We start from the raw sequence: 23,766 nt of genomic DNA, 5'->3' as shown, positions 1-23,766 counted from the left end.
TCCAACCCCCTGCAATGCAGGAATCTCAGCAACCAGGCAACCTTTGTATCTGCTCAGTGTGCTGTCAAGGTGCTGCTAGCTGTGGATGGGCAACTTCCAGGCCCCTCCAGCTCTCCCTTGTTAGGGTTATTTATTGTCAAACTGAACAATTTATCCTTAGGACTGAACAGCCTTTCAACCTGAGAAGTCCTTTAAACAGAAGACTGTGACCACCCTACACTAAACTCTGCGGTTTTTGGCTGTAATAGACTAAAGATTGTTTTCAACTAAGGCCACATTCACACCATACATTAAAAGCAGTATCATACCACTTTAAACAAACATGGCTTCCTGCAAAGAATTCTGGGAACTGTAGGTTGTTACTAGTGCTGAGAGTTGTTAGGAGACCTCTAGTCCCCTCCTAGAGCTACAATTTTCATAGTGATTTAAAAACGCTGTTTCACATGAAACTCTGAGAAGCCAATTAAGAGGATGCTGTATTGGAGTACTAAGTTGAAATAAGCAGGTGTCTTGTCAGCAGTCTAGCTGCAGCATCCTCTGATTTAAAAGGCATTCTCCCCCTCTCGAGGAATTTTAGCTGTGCAATGAGGGAATAGACAGCCAGTGTGGTACACTGAGACTAAGACCAAAGAGACTTTGGTTCAAATCTCCACTCCACCGTGAAGCTTCCTGGATGTGCTTGTGCCAGATTAAAAGGTAATAAATAAGACAAACACATAAATAAACTTTAGGAAATCTATTTATTATATTTTTCTCTGGTTTTGAAATAAACAAAGTCCATCCATCAGAACACCAACACAGCTCACCAATAAACAAAACAATGAGGAAGGAAACGAAACACAAACTATTTTCATCCCACTCATTAACTCGGAGATCTCTCTAAACCAAACTAGGCAGCCCATTTCTAGCTGAAGTACTGTAATACCCAGGCAAGTAAAAGGTGGTGATACTGTACTAGCCTTCCTTCCCCAACTTAATGCCTACAGATGTTTTAGACTATAACTCCCATCAGCCCTGGCAAGCATGATGCTGAGGCTGATGGAAACATGCCTGTGTTGCCTGGGACTAATGGGATTGTGTTGCAGTCCAAACATCTGGAGGGCACCAGATTGGGAAAGGCTGAATGCCAAATCAGTACCTTATCAAATCCTGTATATTGTGACTGAGAAGACCAAGCAACTTGGAGCCATAGATGTAGCTTTAACTAGGTGTTATGGGCATAAACACACAGAGAAATTAATTTTCAGGACAGAGCACCAACCCACAAATCAACATTTTTTGAGAAGTAATTTCCTAATTAAACAGAATACAGAGATCTGTTCAAAAGTGGTAATGGAATTGGCCTGTCTTATACTAGGAATAAGGCCATCTATTTACATTCCTCTGGTATATTATTTCACCATATACTCACATATTTTGTCTTCCTCATATGGTCAAATCATCAAGGGATAAATGTGTAACAGGAATATTGAGGATCATTGCATGTGCTACCACTGTTACCATATAATATATCTCTGATGAAAGTCAGGAGTGCTTGAGATGCAAAACAAGCAAACAAACAAAAACCCTTCCATGGGGAAAATGTGCAAGAGAAAGAACCCCACAGATTTTGCAAGAAGGACCAAGAGGAGGAGCTGACAATCATCTGCTATCCTGCTCACATATCTCTTGTCTTAACCAAAACTCCATGTGGATTTTCCAGCCCAGTGACACATTTCCCACACAAATTCTATCCTTTAAAACACTGCCTCTAAAGTACTGCTGTGGATTACATCAAAATGTTGCTATCTCGGTCAGGATGAGATGACTATGACTGGCCATTAACAAAGATATCCTAAAACACATTTTCTCTCAGTTCAGAAAACCAAACAGTGGAAGCTGATAACCCTACATTTTTAAGTTGCAGTTTGTGGGAGAACGACTGATACTAGAACTATCAGGCCAAGGGTAATCATGAGAGGCCAAGTCATATCAGGATTTACAATCAGGGCAGAACAGCGTCTCTTGCGGGACACAGTGAACGACTTCATAGCTCCTTCCTTCTCCTTCAGCTGCGCCCATAAGAATTTCAGCTTTGTGGGCGGGAAGAACTTTGCCCCAAACAGGTTGCATTTGGGTAGGAAGAAGTGGGTCAGGTGAGCAGTGGCCACCTTGTGGATGAAATTGGTCAAGACCCTCTCGAAACACTGAGGGACTTCAGAAGGCTTCCAGTCTTTATCGGCCTTCCACTCCCACAGGGTGTGCAGGAAGGACGTCCGACTGTGGTAGGAACTCAGATGACCCAACATTTGAGGGTATTCCATCTTGAGAGCATTCACAAGGTCCTCCAGCATCTTCAAGCAGTCTTTCCTAGAACAGACCCCCCCCAAGTCATTAGCCTGACTCATTCAGATCTTTTCTTACAGCTTTTCCCCAAACAATGTCCACCCCCATCTCTCTGTATACAATGAACTATGGTTATCATTTCTGAAACTTGGGTAGTCACTTGACTTGTGGCTTGTGGCATGAGGTATATCACTCTGGCCATACAGTATGTCATCCACACAAGAGCATACATGGAGGATATCTGCTGAGGGGAACTATGGAAAAGAGAAAACTTTTGGGGGCAAGGTGGTGGAGAAAGTGATGGCAGAGCAGTTGCTCTTCCCTTTACTAATATATGACTACTATGGCTTGGAACTTGTCTGTACACTATATTTCTCTCTCTTGTAACCCAACAGCAGGGAACAGTTTCTCTCTCTCTCTCTCTCTCTCTCTCTCTCTCTCTCTCTCTCTCTCTCACACACACACACACACACACACACACACATAAAAGAAGCACTCATCCCTACATGCAGCAGGTAAGCTTTCCGTTCGCAAAGGCACTCCATGCCAAACATTGCCACTCCTGGTCCAACACTCCTTTCTGCACTGCAAGATCTCAGCCAAGACACCTGCCAAAGAGCAGGCTTTCTGTTATGAGTCTCAAGTCTTCTGTGAGCTCAGAAATGGAACGGCAGGCTGAGACATACAAGGAGGGGGGGAACAGGAGGATGACATGAGGGAGGAGGCTGAAACAGAGGAACAGAGGCTTCTTTGTGTGCCCATTCCACGAGAGGTCCAGTGGGTGGCAACAGGAGAACAGACCTTTTCTGCAGTGGCTCCCCATTTGTGGAATGCTGGTACAGCTGCCCATCTCATTTTGGAAGCCAGGGATGCCATCTACTGGGGGGGCAGGGGGCAGCCCCCCAATATTTTCAAGAAGGGGGCAGCCCCCTCCCAAAATCCACAGCGATCCTGAAAAGGATGCACCAGGATAAAGATGCTTCACTCTGCCACATCCTTTTGAGGACTGCCAGGGACGTAGCAGGGCAAAGCATCTTTGTCCCGCACACCCCTTTCACATAGGCAAGACGGCTGGCAGGGGAGGGGGGTGGCGGTCTGAGCTGGCCTAGCCAGGTTGGCAGGGGTATCATGTGCGTGAAGTCATGCATACACAATGCCCCTCCCCCCACAGCACCTATGTCAGAAACTAAGTGCTGCCCTCATTAATCACAAACCCTAACAATGTTGCCAGGCACACATACCTGCAGCACTTCGTCTTGTGATACGATTGGGACCTGCTGTTGAGGTTCAAAATCTCTTTTTCAACATGAGAGAATGAAATTCTCCAGGTCTCTGAAATATACAGGACATAGACACGCACCACTCTGTGTCAGTAAACAATATTATCAAGAAGCCAGAGACACCTCCTTACAAGGAAATGTTTGCTGGTGTACAGCTTTTTTAAAAAATTAGGGGCAGGAGACATGTTATATGAAAGAGGTGGATTAAATTATGCAGGGTGTGGAGGAGGGGTGCCAACTTGAATATTGTGGGGTCCCAGGTAAGCCCCGCCCTCAATCACAAGACGTGGTGCACACACACCATTTGAATGGAAATGCCCATCAATGGGGGGTCCCCTCAAATATTTTTTTGGGGGGGCAAAGGGACCTCAGTCCCCTGGAGTTGGCTCCTATGACTGCTGCATTCCTCCTTGCACCTAGCCCCTTCCCTGGCTGTAGTGCCCCCAATTTCCGCCCAGCAGGGCTCCAAGATCAGCTGGGCTAAACACCGTCCAGGCCTGCTTCCAGGTGAGGGCTTGTTGTGTGGGATCAATGCTCTTTATGCATGCACATTTTTTACAGCATCCACACAATTCAGATTTACCATTTCTGGGGGAAATTCAAGAAGTTTCGTTCTTTGCTGACATGTGACGTGTTTAGTTATTTTCTACAAAAATAAAATCCTTAATGGGGACATGTGTGTTCGTGTGTAACTGGGAATCTAGGTGAAACATTAGCTGAGCCTACGTATTGGAAGAGTTTGCTGGGAAACTGGAACCTTTGCCTCTATCTCCAGCCTGAAATTTACCCCTAACAACCTTTTGATGGCACCAGGTTGGCTGACAGAAGTAAGAGGGCTATGTTACCTTTGTTGTGCCTCCCGGGGGATTGTTCAGCTATGAAATAAAACACCCTCATCAAGTGAAGTAGTTCTTTCCCCTTGATCAGCTCCTTCGCCTTTTTCATGCATGGCCATTGGCCAGTCATTTCCAGAGCAGGGACGAGGTTCAAGGACATGAACTTGGCACCTTGGTTGTCCAGCATTACAAGCTGAACTGCTGGACAGTTTGACTTCTTCTTCTCCAGCCTCATCTGCCAACCTGGAAAAGGCACTGAGAGACCAGATGGACAGCTAGGTGAACAACTGAGGCAGCTCAGGGGGCCAAACAGCCTGCAACGCTAGCCAAAATTGCAAGCCAAAAATGCAGTACACCATTTGCTGTACATGTGTGCAGCAAATTTATGGATTTATTTAGCAGGATTTATAAACTACTTAATTTAAACATAAATAAATCTCTAAGCAGTTTACAGAAAATGGGTTTGCTGGGGATTATACCTCTGTGAGGTGGAAACTACAGTTCACAGGATTCTTTGGGGGAAGTCATATTCTTTTAATGTGTGTTGGGCATTCCAGGTATCCCAGGGAGTTGCTTGAGGTGCCTGCATAGTTCAGCAAGCTGTGGCTGGCAATGTTTACAAGCCTCCTGGGAATGTGTGGTGCCTGGGTGCAGTATAAAGTGGTTCAGGTCTGTAAACAAACCCCCCCTCCAATGTTGGCTATTCATCCTTTCCTCCTACCCTCACCCCAAATCCCTGTTTGGCAACCACACCTGAATAAGAAACTTTAAGAAACTGGTTGACATGTTTCCGGAATTCCTCCATGATGTTCCGTGGGGAGATGGTCTTCCCATCCTCCAGAAGGAGCGTTGCTGGGAAGCTGCGAGACTTTCTCAAGAGAGCCAGGGTGTAAAAGAGGCCACCATAGCCCTCCACTTCAGTGTACTGGACGTCCTGTGGGACAAGGATGCTTAGCATCACCTCAAACTCGCCCGGATGCAAGACCTGCAGGCAAACCAACAGCATCGTTGAAGACAACAGGGAAGGAAGGAGAGGGCTTGAGGCACAGAACCAACCCTGCCTCACCTGTCACACTGACTCTGAGGTCTTCCCTTCTAGCTGTTGTTGGACTTCAGTTCCCATCAGCCTCAGCCAGTATGATCTGTGGTTTGAGATTATGAGAGGTGTGCCCAATTGCATTGCAGGGGGTGGGGCAGGTTAGTGGCGGTTGCAGCAGCAGAGCAGTAAGGAGACAGATGGCAGCTTCCTTGAGATTAATTCTTCCTTGAAGATTTACTCCTTGAGTGCAAATGGCCTGATTTGGACAACTGTTATGCTTCACCAGCATTATATTGCTTTTTGGATTTTAATATCAGAAAGTAGCAGTAGTAAGCATTTATTACAGCACAGGGGTCACTGATGTGGGGCCTGCAGGTGCACATGCACCCACAGGGGCCTTCTGTAGCACCCACAGGGTTCCCTCCCATTGCTTAAATTAAAAGTCTATTAGGTGTGGTTTGATCTACAGCCATTATGTTACACTGCTATTACAATCTTCATATGGCACAATACCCACTGGTTCTAATGGGCTTAGGCAAATGAAACTCTGTGATGGATTGTTGCCTGCAATTTGAATCCCCATGCAGCAGATGGCTTCAGACTGAGGCTGAGAGAGCTTGCAGCTCACCTGAGGCCATATGGTGAGTTTGCTGCTTAGGTGAAATTTTTGAACTTTCCTCCTCAGAGTCCAGTTAGGCAAGCGTAGGAGGCTCGATCTCTTGAAGTTTTATGGGGCGGAGATGTCCTCAGTTTTGATCAGAGCAGCAGCACTGAGATAAGGGGTGTTTAACTATTTCAATACGATACGATATCTTTATTGTCATTGTCCCATGCAGGACAATGAAATTGAAAAACTACATAAAAACTACAACAAAACTACATAAAACTACTACAAAACTACACAAAACTACTACAAAACTACACAAAACTACTACAAAACTACATAAAACATTCAAAAACCCCTAAAAACTCTGAAACCCCATTTTAAAATACACTATACTATAGAGACCCCTTATGCTGAGTTTAGCACCAGAATTGCATTAGCGTAGAAACTGTTTTTCAGGCGCCGAGTCCTGGCCTTTATAACACTATACCTTCTTCCAGAAGGCAGAAGCTGAAAGAGATCATTTCCGGGGTGCATACTATCCTGCGCTATCTCTGCCGCTTTCTTATGGCACCTGGCAGCATAGATTTGATCTAAGGTGGGAAGAGCGCACCCAATTATTCTCTCTGCAGTCTTTACAACCCTGGACAGCATTGTTTTTTCCCTGGCCGTGCAGCTCCCAAACCACACACACAGACCATAAGTTAATACACTCTCCACAGTGCAATGGTAAAGCCATCAACAGAAAATATAACCTCTGCTGTGCTCTCTTCACTAGGTCTTTGCTGTTTTCTCCCCAGGATAGGTCATCTCTCAACTCCATTCCCAGAAATTGAAACACCAAGACCTGTTCCACGCACTTCCCCTCAATAATAAGTGGCTGAATATTCAATTTACATTTCCTAAAGTCCACAGTGATCTCTTTTGTTTTCTTTAAGTTAAGGAGTAAGTTGTTTTTCCTGCACCACTCCCCCAACTGCTCAACTTCCTTCCTATAGACCACCTCCCCATCTCCAGTCGTGATTAAACCAACCACCATTGTATCATCTGCGAACTTAATGATCTTATTACTGGGGTAGTTGGGGGCACAGTCAGCTGTATAGAGCGTATATAAAAGTGGGCTCAACACGCACCCCTGCGGCGTCCCCGTATTCGTGATGAGATCCGCAGAGACATGGGAACCCAACCTGACCCTTTGGGAACGGTTTGATAGAAAATCTAATATCCACCTGCACAAACACGGTGGAAGTCCCAGGTCTAATAATTTGGACACCAACCTATGCGGAAGAATACTATTAAATGCAGAACTAAAGTCTGCAAATAACAGTCTCGCGTAGTTCCCTTGCTTCTCCAAATGAGTCAGGACAGCATGTAAAGCCATTTCTACTAGGAGTGGGGAACTTTTGGTACCCCAGATGTTGCTGAACTACAACTCCCATCATCCCTGATCATTGGTCGCCTGGCTGAGTCTGATGGCAACTGGAGTCCAGCAACATCTGGAGGACCACAGATTCCCCAGCCCTATTCTACAACTTGGGTCCCCTGATGTTGCTGGACTTCAGCTTCCATCATCCTTGACCACTGGCCAAGCTGACTAGGAATGTTGGGGGTTGCATCCCAACAACAACAACAAGTGAGAGGTTGCCCAGGTTTGGATAAGGCTGCTTACCTGGCATTTGTTATACATTACCTTTTCATACTCATAGCTGCTGCCTGGAACGAGTTCCCTGGTGTCCCTGAAGTAAGGCCTGTCTGGGCAATCATGCAGATAGGTGAGAAAATGACTGAGGAAGTTCTCAAGCACATCTGCTGCCTGGGCTCTGTCTGGCTCCTCCAGGGACAGAGGTGTTGCCTTCTTTTGAACCAGTGTGTTGCTCTCTGCCTGCAGGGTTTGGTGGTTTCCTTCTCTGCCTCCCACAGCCACTGCAGACAAAGCCTCTGCATCTTTGGACACCCACCCATCACCTGCTAGAACAACAACAACAAAAAAAAACATTTCGGATCATAATTGTATTTAGTTTGCTTGCTAAGGATGATGATGATGATGATTACATTCCACACTTCCCAAGATAGTGGGGGGTTCCAGGAACAGCTGCCACATGAAATTAGTTTTCTTGTGAGATTAATGGTGTATTTTTAATATCTGGAGGTTTTGTGCATGTTTTACAAATATACACATTGGGCAGGGAAGACCGGAGTCAATATCCTTGTGCTGGCTGGAGCTGTTGGGAGTTGTAGTCCAAAACATCTGGAGGGAACCAGGTCAAAGAAGGCTGATCTAAAATGTTTAATACAAAAGTCGCACCAGTAGTAAAATGAGCATAAAATAAGCAAGATAATAACCTACCTGCCGGCTCCTGCTTGAGCCTGTCTGCCCTCCGTCTGGACCAGGGGGCTGGTGTCCCAGGATGCTCCACAGTTTCAGGGATTTGGGGCACCTTGGGACTTTGCAGATTCCCATCTGCAGGCTCTTTGGACTCTCCTGCTGATAGCAATGGGGTTTTGTAGCCAGGCACCTCCCTATCGCTGGTCTCTGTGCATGTCCTCCCTCTGTTCTTACTCTGAGACCTCTTCTCCATCTTCTCGCCATTCCTGACAGGCATGCTGCTGAGAATGGGAAGGAGAACCGGGCCTAGTTTCACAGACCGCTCTGGAAGCCATGTTGAAAGATTAGCAGCCAGTCTTCCCCAACCAGATGCCCTCCAGATGTGTTAGACTCCAACTCCCATCAGCCCCAGCCGTCACAGTGAAAGGTTGAGGGTGATGGGAGCTGTAGTCCAAAATACCTTGGGGCAGGCTGCCCTAAAACTACCTGAGGAATCTCACATCCTGCAGCAAGGGGTGGGTGCTAAGGAAATATTTTGCTTAGTCTGTGGTTGGAGTAGCAGCACATTTGGCAGGCCTGGCAGGGAGACTGCCGTGAGAGGAAGGAGACAAGGACAGACTTTTAAAAAGTGAGTTTTCCTGCAATAACATCGAGCATACAAAAGAGAATACAGTGGTACCTCAGGTTACATACACTTCAGGTTACAGACTCCGCTAACCCAGAAATAGTGCTTCAGGTTAAGAACTTGTCTTCAGGATGAGAACAGAAATTGTGCTCTGGTGGCGCGGCAGCAGCAGGAGGCCCCATTAGCTAAAGTGGTGCTTCAGGTTAAGAACATTTTCAGGTTAAGAACAGATCTCCGGAACGAATTAAGTACTTAACCCAAGGTACCACTGTAGTATATAAACAGACCAACAAGTGTGTGGAGCATAAAAGCATAGTAGATATCAATAAAATTACTGAAATAATGGTTGACAAGTAAGTGAAGAGACACTAAAAGGCTAGCAAATATAAAGATGGAGCTGTTTTATGTTAAATGAACTTACTCTTGGTTTGTAGGGAAGTTGATCAGGACGTTGGGCTTCTTTGTTTTTACTATATTTAAATCCGCCTAGTCTATATTCACTAGTAGGGACCTGCCTTTGCAATTCTCCAACCCCACAGAGTTTCCTAAGGAGCCTTACTTACCCCAGAGATCACCAACTGCCCACTTCCAACGGTCAAACCCAAACCCTCAGAACGTTAGGGAGCAAACATTCCTGATCAGACAGGAGGGCTGCTTGGAGCTTGGAAAGTTCATCTTAAAAAGGAACTATTTCAAGTTCAACATGTCCCCAAAGGAACTGATTCCACTCCATGTTAGTCCATTTACAAAATGAACTAGTTTGGTTCACGTTTAAGTAAATGGGTACAGGGCTTCAGCCTTGCAGTGGTATATCTCATCAGATGCTTTTTCATCATGCCCAGAAATACTATGTTGTATCTCTGCAACAAAACAAAACAAAACCAACATTTTTCTTTGCTGATAAATAATTATGATAAACTCAAAAGCTTGTTGATTCATTCATGTCTGTTTAGTTGGTCTTTAGTGGTAAAATTTTCAGATGGTTTCCATATAGATAGCTAAACCTCTTAGCAATCCTTTGCCACTGAGTTTACTGGAGCTAGTTTTTTCATAGGAAGTTTTTAATGTTTGATGTTTTATCTTGTTTTGTATGCTGCACACCTTATTTATGTATTTTTATTAAAGTGGGGTCTCTAAATATTTTGATACAGAAATAAAATAAACTTACTTGGGAGTAAGGCCCATTAAATGCAGACTAAGCTTGCTTCTGAGTAAACATATGTATGCTCAGCTACACCAAACCTTCTGTCTTTGAACTATGTTATGAACTACTCTCTATAAGTTGAATAATTTGTCTTTGAACTTGCTTTTCCTCCTCCATCTCAATTCCTTTTACCTCATGTGTTATGTTATTCTGAGAGCTTTTTTGCCTAAAGAGCAAGGTATGTGTGTGTGTGTGTGTGTGTGTGTGAACTCAGGATAAAGTGTTCATTTCCTAATTATTTTTCTACAGGAAGAGTGACTAACCAATCTAGCAAAACTAACAATGAGTCTTGTGGGACCTAAAAGTCCAACAAATTCATTCTGGCATTAGTTTTTGTGAACTGTTCATAATAAATTTGTGAAGCTTTAAAGTGCCACAAAGCTACTCTACTGGAAACTGATCAACCTACAGCAATTATTGGTTCTCATCTATAACAAATGGGTGTGGCTAGTCAAACCTTGGGTCCTGGGTGTTAGATTAAAAGGGACAATGAGTGACATCTCCTAAATCATTGGAGGAAATATCTGGATCCTTAAAGAAAGTTGAACCTGTAGCCATTGTTCATACAAACTTAATGGATCTTACGAGGTTTTCCAAATTAAAACAAATTAAATCCAATTTATAAACTTTTTCCAATAACTAGGACTTCCCCTCCCCACCCCCTCATGTATTCCAAATCTTCCAAATAAACAATTAGGTTCAACAAATTCTTATCCCCAAATTGCAATCATCCTCCATTACCCAGTTTAGCGTAATTCCCATCCCCCTAAGATCGATCTATTCCCTTCCACGAGTTTCCCCCTTTCAAACATAATACAAAAAAAAAACAAACAACAACATAGAATTAAATAATAATTTTACAACCTTTGGATTCCAACTTTCCCTCCCCTTTTTCCCTGTTACGTTCCTCCTAGCCCTCCATCTCTAATATCTTCCTGGAGTTCCCACATTGCGTTAAACCCACATCCCTCTGATTCTTTGCCAGTCTTATTAATTGCGAATGTCCAATCATTAAATTACGAATGTCCAATCCTAAAAGAAGTCTAACGAGAAGAGGGTCCATTTCTTCTATCCAGATTTTTATATCCAGGAGTAGAAACTCCAATTTTAAATCCATAAGCTTGTCAAATCTGGATATCCCAAATATCCCCTTTCCCATTTCTGTCCAGTTCTTGTTATTTCCTTATTCTTGTCGGCCATTCTCCTCCTTTTTGTTTCTCTGTTCTCCCACAGAAATGTTCTTTCTCCAAAAGTTTCTAATATCCCTGCAGAGGCTTGTTGTTCAGGAACAAAACATTACATCATGATCCTTTCATTTTCCAACAGATAGTTCCATTGTTTCCTGTAGTGTGTAGACCTCTGTAGACAAAATAGTGTTCCATTTCTGCAGTTTCCCAGGAGATTAAAAGTTCTATTCAACTGCACAAGTTTCCTGACAAAAACACATGCAATATCCCTCAGCTCCTCTAGATGGATTCCCGTAACAAAGTTCCCTTCCAAAGCCCATCCACCAGTCCAAATAGCTTGTTTATCCTTATTTGAACAATTTGAAACAATTTATACCCAACTTATATCAAATGTAACCGGCAAAGTCCATAACCAAGTCTCTGTTACATTCTTCCGTTTTGACAGCTCCTTGACAGCTGTCAAAACCTGTCAAAACCTCCGTTACTCTTCTCCAGGCATTTTCACGAATCGCTCCAGGGATTCCGGGGGGGGGGGGTGTTGCTTTTTAATACAAATTCCACTTTTCTCCTCCGGCTCAATCTTATAAATTTCCCTCGCGAAGTTGCTAATTTGGTGAAATAAGGTTACTCTCGATCTTAGTTATCCATTCCTTTGTTTTGGCTCTTCTACAATTTCGGGGGGGGGCTGACTTCCTTTTTTCCACCTCCCCCGTTCGCTCCAAATTTTAAAAATTTGTCCCCTTTTTTTAGTCCATATTCCAATTACTCACGGGTTCTTCTTTTAGATCCAAATTTTCAATAGAAGAAGTCAGCGCTCTCCGCCGGATGGCATGCGGCTGCGCTTGGCAGGGATAGCAGAGAACTCAAGCACCACGCTTCTCCCCGGCACCCGATCCGGAGCCTTTAAAAAGGCTCCTTCACGAGTCGGGAGGGCGCTAACGGTGCCAGCCGAGTCTCCATGTCCACGGCCTCCTCTGGCCGTGGTTTTTAAGGGTCCCCGCATCGCCGGTGCGGTAGGACACAGCCCCTGCCGAGCAGACTCCCTCCGGAGCTCGGAGGGAGTCCGCCATTCGGCGATGGCGCCAACCCGGAAGTCGTGTGTTATGAACTACTCTCTATAAGTTGAATAATTTGTCTTTGAACTTGCTTTTCCTCCTCCATCTCAATTCCTTTTACCTCATGTGTTATGTTATTCTGAGAGCTTTTTTGCCTAAAGAGCAAGGTATGTGGGGTGTGTGTGTGTGTGTGTGGGTGTGAACTCAGGATAAAGTGTTCATTTCCTAATTATTTTTCTACAGGAAGAGTGACTAACCAATCTAGCAAAACTAACAATGAGTCTTGTGGGACCTAAAAGTCCAACAAATTCATTCTGGCATTAGTTTTTGTGAACTGTTCATAATAAATTTGTGAAGCTTTAAAGTGCCACAAAGCTACTCTACTGGAAACTGATCAACCTACAGCAATTATTGGTTCTCATCTATAACAAATGGGTGTGGCTAGTCAAACCTTGGGTCCTGGGTGTTAGATTAAAAGGGACAATGAGTGACATCTCCTAAATCATTGGAGGAAATATCTGGATCCTTAAAGAAAGTTGAACCTGTAGCCATTGTTCATACAAACTTAATGGATCTTACGAGATGTGTGAATTAAGGAATTTGAATGTATTATACAGCCTAAACAATGGAAAATTGCTTTACATTCTGTGGAGCATTTCTTCAGGAAATTGAGATTGATCCATCAAAAATAAATATATTCTGTTGGCAGCTAAAATGGAAGAATCCAATGAGAGATGGGAGTTGGAGCTCTGGCCTTGCCACTGCCTCAAAAACGTGTTTTTGCACTGCATTGTGGCCGCATATAGCACCCTTTTCCCTGTAGAGAAACAGATCCACCGCTAAAGCTGAAGGGAATGTCTGATTTTATTATTTTAACTCTCTAGCCCTCATTGTTCCAGGAAAGTAAGAGTTTGTAAAAAGAATCAAATTCCGAGGTACACCGAAACACCAGTGTCACCTTACTTCTCTCGTTTGGTCCCTCCACCTTTAAAAACTTCTGTTTCACGTCAACCCAGCCCTCCCATCAATCCATTGTGATGGCTGAAAAGAAGCGAGGGGGTGGGGGGGGGGAAGGGATTTTTGGTTTCTGCCCAAACTCGGTCCCGCCTTTGAGGCCTTAAAAGCCGCGGACCAAAGCCCTGCGTGCTTATTGGGCCTTCGGGATTCACACGTGGAGAAAGGTGACGCGGGGTTTGTGCGGGCGGGCTCGGCGGGATTTCTCAGCCCGTTTTATTCGCGAGTGACTTGTGCGTTGCAAAGAGTTGTGCTCACTTCTGCACGTGCCGAGGCTGGCACCTGCTCGTGGGAAGGGCTGGGTGTCTTTTACGAGGTTCATTCGAATTGATCCGTTTACACGCAGGCTGGAAAGGGGGGGGGGTGTATCTTTTCAAAGACCCCCCCGATAAAACCGATGCTAGGCCGGGTGTGTGTGTGTCTCCCCCGCTGATCTTAGCAAGGTCAAGGGACTCTGGTCTGGTTTGACTTCGAAGTCGCTTCGGTTTCCGTTAGGGGGCGTTTGGTTTTCGGGTCGGGAGAGGTGAGGTGTGCATGCAGGGCTCAATTCGTGAAATTGCGACTAGGGTGGCTGGGTGAAGGGGCTGTGCTTCTGTGCCTTTAATATCTGTGTGGGGGAGCGAATTTAGCAGCTTGTTATCCCAGGCACACCTGCGGAGGAGAGATTCTCAATTCTACATACCTGTTAAAGGTGCAGGAGACCTGCCCTATCTGGCTCCCTGCCCACCCCAACTGTGGCTATTTGGGTGAATTTCTTTGGGATTAAACATTGCAATCCTATACATACTTACTGTGCTCAATAGGATTTACTCCCTAGTTCTTAAAATTGTAGACTCATAACCCACCTACTTTATGCCCATTGAACTGGATAGGATTTCTGAATAGGACTTACTTCTGAATCCATAATGCAGAATATATGGCTGTCAAACTGGACCAGTGAAGGTGCCAGTTGCTGGTGGGGGTCTCTGCCCATCTTGCTTATTCTGTTCCCTTCTGGTCTTTTCTCTGATCCAAGGCTTTGTCTTGGCGCTGTGTGTGTGTGTGTGTGTGTGTGTGTGTGTTTGTTTGTGTGTTCACTGCACATCTTTACAGTGGTCTAAATGGGTCTCACTCATTCTGCATGCACCAGAATTCAAGCCTGGATAGGGTTTTTTTGCCATATCAGATGGGCATGGGCATCTTAAATTAGCAGTCTCTGATTGGGGCCACTGTCTTCTACTTACTGCCCCCCCCCCCAAAAAATGCTGGGGCGAAGCATGCAGGCATAGTAGAAAAACTTTGATGTTAAATTTGGAGGCATAATTTGGACTCCAGAGTCCTTTTTTTTTGCAGCTGTCGGCCTGCAAATGTTGTTGTGTAGCTGCAGTTTGAACCATGTTTGTAGACTTTCCCACCTCTTCCAGGTACATCTGGGCTTTGTCCTCTTGCTTCCAATCCTTACAGGCTCCCCCAGCCTCGTCACCATGGGCAAAGAGAAGACCCACATCAACATAGTGGTTATTGGGCATGTGGACTCTGGCAAGTCGACCACCACAGGCCACCTCATCTACAAATGTGGAGGCATAGACAAGCGTACCATAGAGAAATTTGAGAAGGAGGCAGCTGAGGTGAGTTCATGCTAGGGCTCAGGCCTAGAATGAAAGACAGTGCCTCTAGGTACATGCAGAGGGCATTCCTACTTCCTTGATTGTGATTGCACAATTAGGGGTATTATTGGGTAATATTGGGGTAGCTTTGAACCTCTGGCACTGCTACTACTTTTTAAAAAATTTTAATTAATCACTGGCTCCAGGAATCCTATCTCCCCTTGTCTGGAGTGTTTTGGAAATAGTGTGCATTTATTTTTAAGATGCTGACTTAACTTAATGTAGCCTCCATCTTCAAGGCTAAGGTGTATGTATGTGTAAATAAAACTATATATCTTAAAGATACTACAGGCTCTGCCATGCCTCATTCCAAAGGAACACAAACCCTGGTTAAGTGCCAAGACCCCTGAAATCTTGCTACCGCTTGGCTGAGTTTGGGGTGGCTGGTAGCAATATATTAACACTCTCTTACACACAGCTACATCTACCTCCTTCAACTGCACAAGATTCAGGAGAAAGCTGGCTTAGATGTTAAATGCGTAGCAGCAAGCACATCGGGGGTTTTGTTTTGTTTTAACAAACTATTTAAATTCACTTAAGAGGCTATTATTGGTATATGACCATGGAGAAGAGTTAACCCTTTCCAACCCTGTTACAATCATTTTGAAAATCCCCCTCACATGCTATTAATTCCAGAAAGAAACAGCTCCTACAGCAGTGAGTAGGTATGCCATTTTAATAAGGAATGTGGTAGAGAATGAAAAGAAAATCTCCCTATGTGCTGCACTGCAGTCCTAATTATAGCTTCCCCCAACCCCATCGCCATCCGTGCATGCAGTTAATTAAAAAAACAAAGTAAGTTGGACTTCCTGATGATGCATTTTGCATCATGTATAGTTTGGTTGCTAAAAGTAGTTTTCTCTCTTCCTTACAGATGGGGAAAGGCTCTTTCAAATATGCCTGGGTGCTGGACAAGCTGAAAGCTGAGCGGGAGCGAGGGATCACCATCGACATCTCCCTGTGGAAGTTCGAAACCAGCAAATTCTACATTACCATCATTGACGCTCCCGGCCACAGGGACTTCATAAAAAACATGATCACTGGGACCTCTCAGGTAAGGTTGCAGCCTTCCACTCCCATGGAGAGGAAACGTGTGCCATTAGTTATGGCTGCTTCTTTTTTCTTTGCAAAACAGTGCAAAGTAAAATGTAACTTACATTTTTTTTTTAAAGCCTTGATCAAGGCTTGGTCAAACCATATCTGGAGTACTGTGGCCAGCTCTGGGTGCCACAGTTTGAGAAGTATATTGGCAAACTGGAACATGTGCAGAGGAGGGCTACCAAGATGATAAAAAGTCTGGAAATCAAACCTTTCCCCTAACACAACCTCATGGGTTGTAGTTTGCTGAGGACTCTTGAAACTCCATTAGAGATTTGTATCCAATTTCATGGCACTAATAGTTTCTAGATGAATGCAAATGACTTACGCCTACCATATTAGTTTGCCCTAACTGTGCCCTAGATTCTACCCTGACTCCTTGGGAGTCCCTAGACACCAGACAGTATTCCAGAGCTGTCTCTTGGTCTCCCCAGGCTGACTGTGCAGTGCTGATTGTGGCTGCTGGCATGGGTGAGTTTGAAGCTGGCATCTCCAAGAATGGGCAGACCCGTGAGCATGCCCTTTTGGCCTATACTTTGGGGGTGAAGCAGCTCATCATTGGGGTGAACAAGATGGACTCTACAGAGCCTCCTTACAGCAGCAAGCGCTACCAGGAGATTTCCAAGGAAGTGAGTGCCTACATCAAGAAGATTGGCTACAACCCAGCCACTGTAGCCTTTGTGCCCATCTCTGGGTGGCATGGAGACAACATGTTGGAGCCCAGCAGTAATGTGAGTAGACTACAGTATTTTTCTTCCCCTTTCCTCAAACCTACTCAGTAGGGAAGTTTAGATTGATGAGGTCAGTAGTATTTCTCCAGCACAAACCTGTGGTCCTCCAGATGCTGTTGGACTACAACGCCCATCATTCCTGACTGTATTTGCTGGGGTTGATGGGACTTGGAGTCAAGCATCTGGAGGGCGTAAGACCTCATCCTTTCTTTATCCCATGTCTAAAAATCTTACTTAAGCATCTATTCTGGCATTGGAGATTTAAGCAGACATCTTATGCCCACTTTCAAACATACCTCTGCAGTCATAAGAACTAGAAAGTTCATTTCCCCCCTCCTTTGAAAATAAATCTGAGGCTTTTGGTAAGCTGAATTCCACATCCAGTGGAATTGCAGAAGACACATAGCCCTGTTCATACTGAGTTAGACTGTTTGCCCACCTGACCCACTTTGGCTAACATAGATTGGCAGTAGTTCTCCAGAGTACCATGAAGGAAGTCTTTGGTAAGCTCCCAATTGAAGATCCCAGGGATTAAGCCTAGACTTGCCAAGCTTGTTCCTACCCCCTCCTAAAAACTGGAAACACATTCCCAGGAGAGAGATAGGAGAACAAGCCCCCTTCCAAAGACCAAGAGGTCTCCAGCTGTAGAATTGCATGATGTGACTTCAGGCTGTCACAAATATTTGCAGGCATGCTCAAAACTGCACATGCTCTTCATCTCTGTTGGCAGATGCCTTGGTTCAAGGGCTGGAGCATCACCAGGAAGGAAGGCAATGCCTCTGGCACCACTTTGCTGGAAGCTCTGGATTCTATTATCCCTCCTTCCCGCCCTGTTAACAAGCCCCTTCGCCTTCCTCTGCAGGATGTCTACAAGATTGGTGGTATGCATTATTGTACAAGTGGGATAATAATGTAAAAGGATATTGACCTGCGCTTCAGTAGTTATGCACAGTGCAGTGATTCAATGCAGGCAAATATTCCAGCTTTCAGGAAGAATTCCAAGTCCTTGCTGGTCTGCATTTGTAGCCTGCATTTCTGCCAAAAAGGCTCCTGGAGCAGCTTACATAGAATCAACTGAAGGCTCGCAGTCTAAAAGCCATGGCACACAAGGGGAAAGAGACTGGGATGGAAGAGGAGAAACACAAACTCGGCCACCAATTCTTAAGTGTTAAATAGTACTACTTTACATATGGAAGCCTAGTGGGTTGCCTGAGGCTGACTAGGCCATATTTTTCACTACTCGACTGGGGACGGCTGTTGTTCTATGAGGCAGAGCTTGGAGTAACTCTGTCAGGCCATTAGCTGTGCAGCTCAGTGGGTAACCCTGTTGCTTTACCCTTAGGCATTGGCACTGTCCCGGTGGGCAGGGTGGAAACAGGGTTCCTGAAGGCCGGCATGGTGGTCACCTTTGCCCCCACCAACATCACCACAGAGGTGAAGTCTGTGGAAATGCACCACGAGGCGCTGGCGGAGGCCCTGCCAGGAGACAATGTGGGCTTCAATGTCAAGAACGTGTCGGTGAAAGACATCCATCGTGGGAACGTGGCCGGGGACAGCAAGAACGACCCCCCCATGGAGGCAGGCAGCTTCTCAGCCCAGGTGAGGGGTGGGCAAGGCCAGAGGGGTCTTGGGAGATAGAGAAAGCTTCCATATTTAGTCACTTATTGGTCCATTTAACTTGGTATTGTCTACACTGAGTGGCAGCAGGTCTCCATGATTTGGGCCTGGTTTCCCTCCCAGTCCTACCTAGAGTTGCTGGGGATTAAACTGGGGACTTTCTGTATGCAGATGCTCTTCCACTGAATTGCAGCCCTTCCCATAATGCTTGGTTGCACATCCTTGTAACGCCATAAAGCAGGGGTGGGGGACCTTTTTGGCCTGGTGGGCCAGGCCTTTATCTCCCCACACCTGCACAGGCCAACTTACTACCTGTCAATCAATCAATCATACATACATACATACATACATATAAACGTATGCTGCCTTTCCACAGTTCAAGCCATGCTCAAGGCGGCTTACATAATGAATAAACACATAACTACAACATAACAAAAGTAGACATCAGTAGTAAATTCAAAAATACAAAACGAAACCGAACAATTCCCATACATCACAGCAAACAATACAAAAACAACAACAACCTAGCAATAAGAGCAACAACTCCCTCCTCAATCCCACCTCAGCAGCCTGAGGCCCCACCCTCCCAGATCAGGTGTAAAAAGGCCAAGCTTCATTGGATGCTCAATTCTCATTTCCAGTCTGCCCAGGTTAAGTACCTTAAAATCAGGGCCAGAATCAAGGATCAACATGGCTGATACAGTAACTCATAATGCCATTCCACTCCCCATGGGGTCCAGTCACCATGGAGATCAAGCCCTTTGCATTACAAGTATTCTGAATCCTGAACTATTATTACTGTCCTGGTCAGAAACATGGAGTTGCCCCAGGTGGCATGGCATTCAGAGAAGAAAACAAAGCTTGTGGAATACTGCATAAACAGCAAGAGGAATCTGTTGAAGTTGAACAATCATCCAGTGTCAAGTGGGCAGTTTCCTGCCTCTGCTGTGTAGCATCATCATCATAGAACAGGACTCAAGGTGCCTTAAAATAAGTAAAAATAAGAACTGTAAAAAAGGGGGGAAGCAATCATTAAAAAAGTAAACACTGATAGAACAAAAAGCTATATACATACATACAATTTATTTAAAACCTTACAAATAATTACAATAAAAACCAGTACGGCACCAGCTCTTTCATAAAAAGCAGTCAATTCCTAAAAGCCTATTGGAGCAAAAAAAAATTACCTGCCAGCAGAAGGAGAGCAAGGAGGGTGCCAATCTAGCTTCACCAGGGAGGGAGTTCCATAGTTTAGGAGCAGCCACCGAAAAGGCCATCTCCCATGTTCCCAGGGCTGATGGGAGTTGTAGTCCAAAACATCTGAAGGGCACCCAGTTGGGGAAAGGCTGCTGCACAAGTAGAATGAATGTGTTCCGAAGTCCTACATGTTCTTCCTCCTTGACCTTGATGTTGTAGGTGATCATCTTGAACCACCCGGGCCAGATCTCAGCAGGCTATGCCCCAGTCCTGGACTGCCACACAGCCCATATCTCCTGTAAGTTTGCTGAGCTGAAGGAGAAGATTGACCGCAGGTCTGGCAAGAAGCTGGAGGATGACCCCAAATCCCTGAAGACTGGCGATGCGGCCATTGTTCAGATGATCCCTGGCAAGCCCATGTGTGTGGAGAGCTTCTCTGAATACCCACCTCTTGGTAAGTTTGCAGCACATTTATCAGAGACTTGTGGCCTCATATTTGGGATTGGCTAGGAATTCTAAAAAACTAAAACATCAGGGCAGTTTTGAAATTGGTGTAGCTTAGAAAAGTTCAGTCCACTATCTTGATTTAAAATGACTTCCAAATGTGTGTGTGTGTGTGTGTGTGTGTGTGTATATATATATATATATATATATATATATATATATATATATATATATAAAATCACAGATGAAAGCCTGCTGCGTGGTCTCGGGAACCATCATGCAAAAGTGTCCGTACTTCCATTTTAATGGGCATCATTTTGGTTTTTCTCATTATGTGGAAGGGTGAGGGTCTAGGTTGTGCAAGGGCCTTTTCAGGTCATTCAGCTATGCCTAGGCCCTGAGCTGGGCAGAGCATCTGCTTTGCATGCAGAAGGTCACAGGTTCAACCCCTGGCATCTCCAGGTAAGGTTGGAAGAGAAACTCACTGGCTGATACCATGGAGAACTGTGGCTTGTCAGGGAAGATGGTACTGAGTTTGATGGGCCAGTGGTATAAGGCAGCATCCTATGTTCCTGTTTTCATCTGGCACTAAGGGGCATTGTGCATGTGCACATACCACAACAGCCATGAGGGCTAGCAACTTGGAGTTTTTAAAAATGGACTGAAAAAATAGATTTTTGGGTAGCTAAGTCTGTACCCAGTACATCTTGCCCTTGACTGAGGATGTGAGACTGAATTGTGGGAGTGGGTGCAGAATGTGGTTTGAGAGTTTGCTATAACAGGAAGTTTTGAGTAGGTTTGTACTTGATGTGTGTTGCTCATGTAAGGGTATTCTTCTGCTAAGAATAACTGCCTCTGTAGGACCTTCTGGGTCTGTTTAGGAGTCTTCTTTCAGGCCTCTCCTGTCTGCCTCAGTAGCTGTTTTGAGTAGACTGAACTTGAAAACAGTGCACATAAATCGTCCAAATAAACAAATAATGAATCATTCTGTGGTCAGTTGTGATGAATCAGGTCCTCCTTTGAAGCTTGGCAGTGAGTGATGTTCTTTAACTGTATCCTCCTATTAAATGTGCCACATGCTAAATATTAGTGGCTATTGTATGATATGAGTGGGTAGGCCAAGAGTAGGTAACCTTTACCCCTCCAGATGTTGATGAACTACAACTTCCATAATCCCTGGCCATGCTTCCTAGGACTGAAGGGAGTTGTAGTGCAGCAACATCTGGCAGACCAAAGGTTACCCCCATCTTCCGTTAGGCATTTATTTCTGGCTTTTAGGAAGGCTGCTGCTTGCTAATGGTGCACTCTTCTAGCTTGCAGTTTTGCATTCTACAGCCATTTATAGCTACATCTATGTGACAGCTTTAAAAACTAGTTTAATAATCAGTCCTTCTTCCTAAGTAATACTAGGAGCTGGTAATTCTGTGAGTGAAGCTACAAGTCTCAAACTTGGCAACTGCAGTTAAGCCATGGCAGTTCAAACCTGTTGGTCATAGGTAAAAGGATTCCAGAAACTGTGTTGAACTTTCTGTGCCCTAATGAGATCTCTTCTCTCTGGCAGGTCGTTTTGCTGTTCGGGACATGAGGCAGACAGTGGCCGTGGGTGTAATTAAGTCTGTGGAGAAGAAGGCTAGTGGGGCAGCTAAAATAACAAAGTCTGCCATAAAGGCCAGTAAAAAGTGAACAGCTTCTTGCTCCTCCCCCCCCCCCAGCACCAACAGCTGGTGCTTAGGTTCTTTCTGATCCCTGACTGGAACCTGGCCTCACTCAAACTGGACTGATGGCTGAGCACTGCTATGCAGCGGAAGAGGATCTTGAAGGAAACTGGACACTCTGTGTGGGCGGTGGGTTTAAAAGCCTTAAATATATAAAAATAAAAATGTGCATCTAATTTGCCATGTGCTCCGTTGTTATAGCATCCATAACCAGATTATAATACTTGTGTCCAAATGTACAATTTGCAGTTGGGTGGAGGGGAGGAAGAGAATATATTGCCCTCTTTATAATCCTTAGTTTTAAGGACTGTAGTGGTTCTCAGTGCAATCCTGCATGTCTACTCAAAAGTAAGGTCCACTGAGTTTAATGGAACTCGCTTCTAGGTAAGTGTGCATAGGATTGGAGACTTCTTAAAAACTGCATCTACAGCACTAAACAAATGCTAGTGTTATTTTACTGCATTAGCAACTATGAGGATTCTGCTTGTAGGAGAAGGGGTAAGAGGATGATTCTACAATCTAGGTCTAACCTAGATGTACCCAGCCATACTTTAAAAAGTAGAGAGCATGAACAGCCATGCATAGTTACGAGGATTGCTGGACCTCAGGCAGTGACTTCCTCCTAGGACTCTCCAGTAATGAAGATATCCAGAAAAAGCTAAGCAAGAGTACAAGGTGATTCTTCCATAAGGCTCAAACCCAGCTGTCTTCTCCCTTCCAAACTTTAAGCTTAAAGTTTAAACCATCCTCCCTCTGCCCCATGTATTTACTTTCCAGTCTTTGTGTATCTCAATATTGAGGAGAGTGAGAGGTGGACACCAGGGCATAATATATTTCTCAAAACAGATGGGACAGAAAGATGTCATCTTTCACCAAAGGCCCATTTAAGAGGAAAGTTATCTGGTCTCTCCTAAATAATAAAATTGACAGGTCCTACCAGGTGCCACCCTTGTGTTTGCCGTCTTGAGTTTGAGCAGCTGAAGCCAGTGCAATGTTATTCCCTGTAGGGCAAGGTGTACAGCTCTGGGCTCTTTTAAAATCCCCTCTTTAAGCAGCAACAATCAATTTACCAGCAAGTATGTCTGAAATCAAGGGCTTATTTTGAAGTACTACATTTATAGATTTGCACTGCAAATCTGGCAGTGGAAAGCTTGTTCTGTATGTTGCAAACAGGCATAATGGTCAGGCATGTCTGCCAGTTTAAAATAGGTGGGGAAATTTACAGCCCTCCAGATACTGTTTTGACCCCCAACTCACATCGGCTGCAGCCAGCATGGCTAATGAGTGGGGATGATGGGGCCTGAAGCCCAACAACATGTGGAGGGCCACTCTTTCCTCATCTGTTATCTGAAAGCTGCTTTCACCTCTGAAGCAGAATCCTATGTGTATTTACAAGTCCCATTGTACTCAATGGATATATTACTGTACTTACGAGAATAGAAGAGCTTTGTTGCATCAGGCCAAAGACTCATGTGGTCAAATGCTGTTACCATAGTGACCAGATGTCTCTTAGAAAGCCCACAAGCAGGACCTGATTGCAACCGTGTGCTTCCCAGCAAGTGGTATTCAATGGCACACTGTGTCCAACAGCAAAGGCAGAAAATACCCATTGTGGCTACTAACTATTGGTAGCCTTGCACAGCTTGCATGGCAATTTGCACCTGCTGAAATAATCTCATTTATACAACTATAGGATGCAGGAGCCCTGCCTTCCTCCTCTGCATTCTGACACCTCCCTCCTCTGCCAATAGTGTGGTGTAGTGGTTAGAGTGCTGGATTCGGACCTAAGAAGCCAGGGTTCAAATCCCCACTCAGCCATGAAT

At 44.8% G+C, this 23,766-nt stretch overlaps 2 protein-coding genes across 14 annotated transcripts; one reads left to right on the top strand and one right to left on the bottom strand.

The window, feature by feature from the left end:
* Nucleotides 1–721: 721 nt before the first annotated feature.
* On the bottom strand, nucleotides 722–13,545 carry LOC309347275 (cyclic GMP-AMP synthase-like). 6 transcript variants are annotated; one of them, XM_081871692.1, is made up of 7 exons: nucleotides 13,445–13,545; nucleotides 8,432–8,691; nucleotides 7,775–8,052; nucleotides 5,195–5,426; nucleotides 4,451–4,696; nucleotides 3,567–3,657; nucleotides 722–2,349 (listed from the first exon to the last, which is right to left on the bottom strand). In XM_081871692.1, the coding sequence occupies exons 2-7, from the start codon at nucleotides 8,685–8,687 to the stop codon at nucleotides 1,896–1,898; spliced, it is 1,557 nt and encodes a 518-aa protein (XP_081727818.1). In that variant the 5' UTR covers nucleotides 8,688–8,691; nucleotides 13,445–13,545; the 3' UTR covers nucleotides 722–1,895. The 6 variants fall into 6 exon arrangements, with proteins under 6 accessions (XP_081727818.1, XP_081727813.1, XP_081727817.1 ...); XM_081871687.1 differs by lacking the exon at nucleotides 13,445–13,545 and adding an exon at nucleotides 10,204–10,235; XM_081871691.1 differs by lacking the exon at nucleotides 13,445–13,545 and adding an exon at nucleotides 9,599–9,689 and having other exon boundaries at nucleotides 8,432–8,688.
* On the top strand, nucleotides 9,682–22,119 carry LOC309347277 (elongation factor 1-alpha 1-like). 8 transcript variants are annotated; one of them, XM_081871702.1, is made up of 8 exons: nucleotides 9,682–9,768; nucleotides 14,939–15,102; nucleotides 16,016–16,195; nucleotides 16,674–16,970; nucleotides 17,701–17,851; nucleotides 18,313–18,569; nucleotides 20,004–20,238; nucleotides 21,790–22,119. In XM_081871702.1, exons 2-8 carry the CDS (start codon nucleotides 14,959–14,961, stop codon nucleotides 21,909–21,911), a joined length of 1,386 nt encoding a protein of 461 aa, XP_081727828.1. In that variant the 5' UTR covers nucleotides 9,682–9,768; nucleotides 14,939–14,958; the 3' UTR covers nucleotides 21,912–22,119. The 8 variants fall into 8 exon arrangements, with proteins under 8 accessions (XP_081727828.1, XP_081727825.1, XP_081727826.1 ...); XM_081871699.1 differs by lacking the exon at nucleotides 9,682–9,768 and adding an exon at nucleotides 13,558–13,662 and having other exon boundaries at nucleotides 14,899–15,102; XM_081871700.1 differs by lacking the exon at nucleotides 9,682–9,768 and adding an exon at nucleotides 13,563–13,662.
* The last annotated feature ends 1,647 nt before the right edge of the window (nucleotides 22,120–23,766 follow it).

Source organism: Podarcis erhardii (assembly GCF_964252035.2).
Source record: "Podarcis erhardii genome assembly, chromosome: 7".
Taxonomy (NCBI): Eukaryota; Metazoa; Chordata; class Lepidosauria; order Squamata; family Lacertidae; genus Podarcis; species Podarcis erhardii.
Note: the sequence above shows the minus strand (reverse complement) of the source record. Positions and strands in the feature narration are given on the sequence as shown.

Excerpts from the sequence above, each read along its gene's own strand:
- LOC309347275 (XM_081871687.1), bottom strand. Across the intron at positions 8,053-8,431 it reads GCTCAAGCAGGAGCCGGCAG|CAGGTGATGGGTGGGTGTCC; the intron begins GTAGGTTATTAT and ends TTGTTGTTCTAG. Across the intron at positions 2,350-3,566 it reads CACAAGACGAAGTGCTGCAG|GAAAGACTGCTTGAAGATGC; the intron begins GTATGTGTGCCT and ends GGTCTGTTCTAG.
- LOC309347277 (XM_081871696.1), top strand. The coding sequence starts at position 14,842 with ATGTTGTTGTGTAGCTGCAGTTTGAACCATGTTTGTAGACTTTCCCAC. Across the intron at positions 15,103-16,015 it reads TTGAGAAGGAGGCAGCTGAG|ATGGGGAAAGGCTCTTTCAA; the intron begins GTGAGTTCATGC and ends TCTTCCTTACAG. Across the intron at positions 16,971-17,700 it reads TGTTGGAGCCCAGCAGTAAT|ATGCCTTGGTTCAAGGGCTG; the intron begins GTGAGTAGACTA and ends CTCTGTTGGCAG.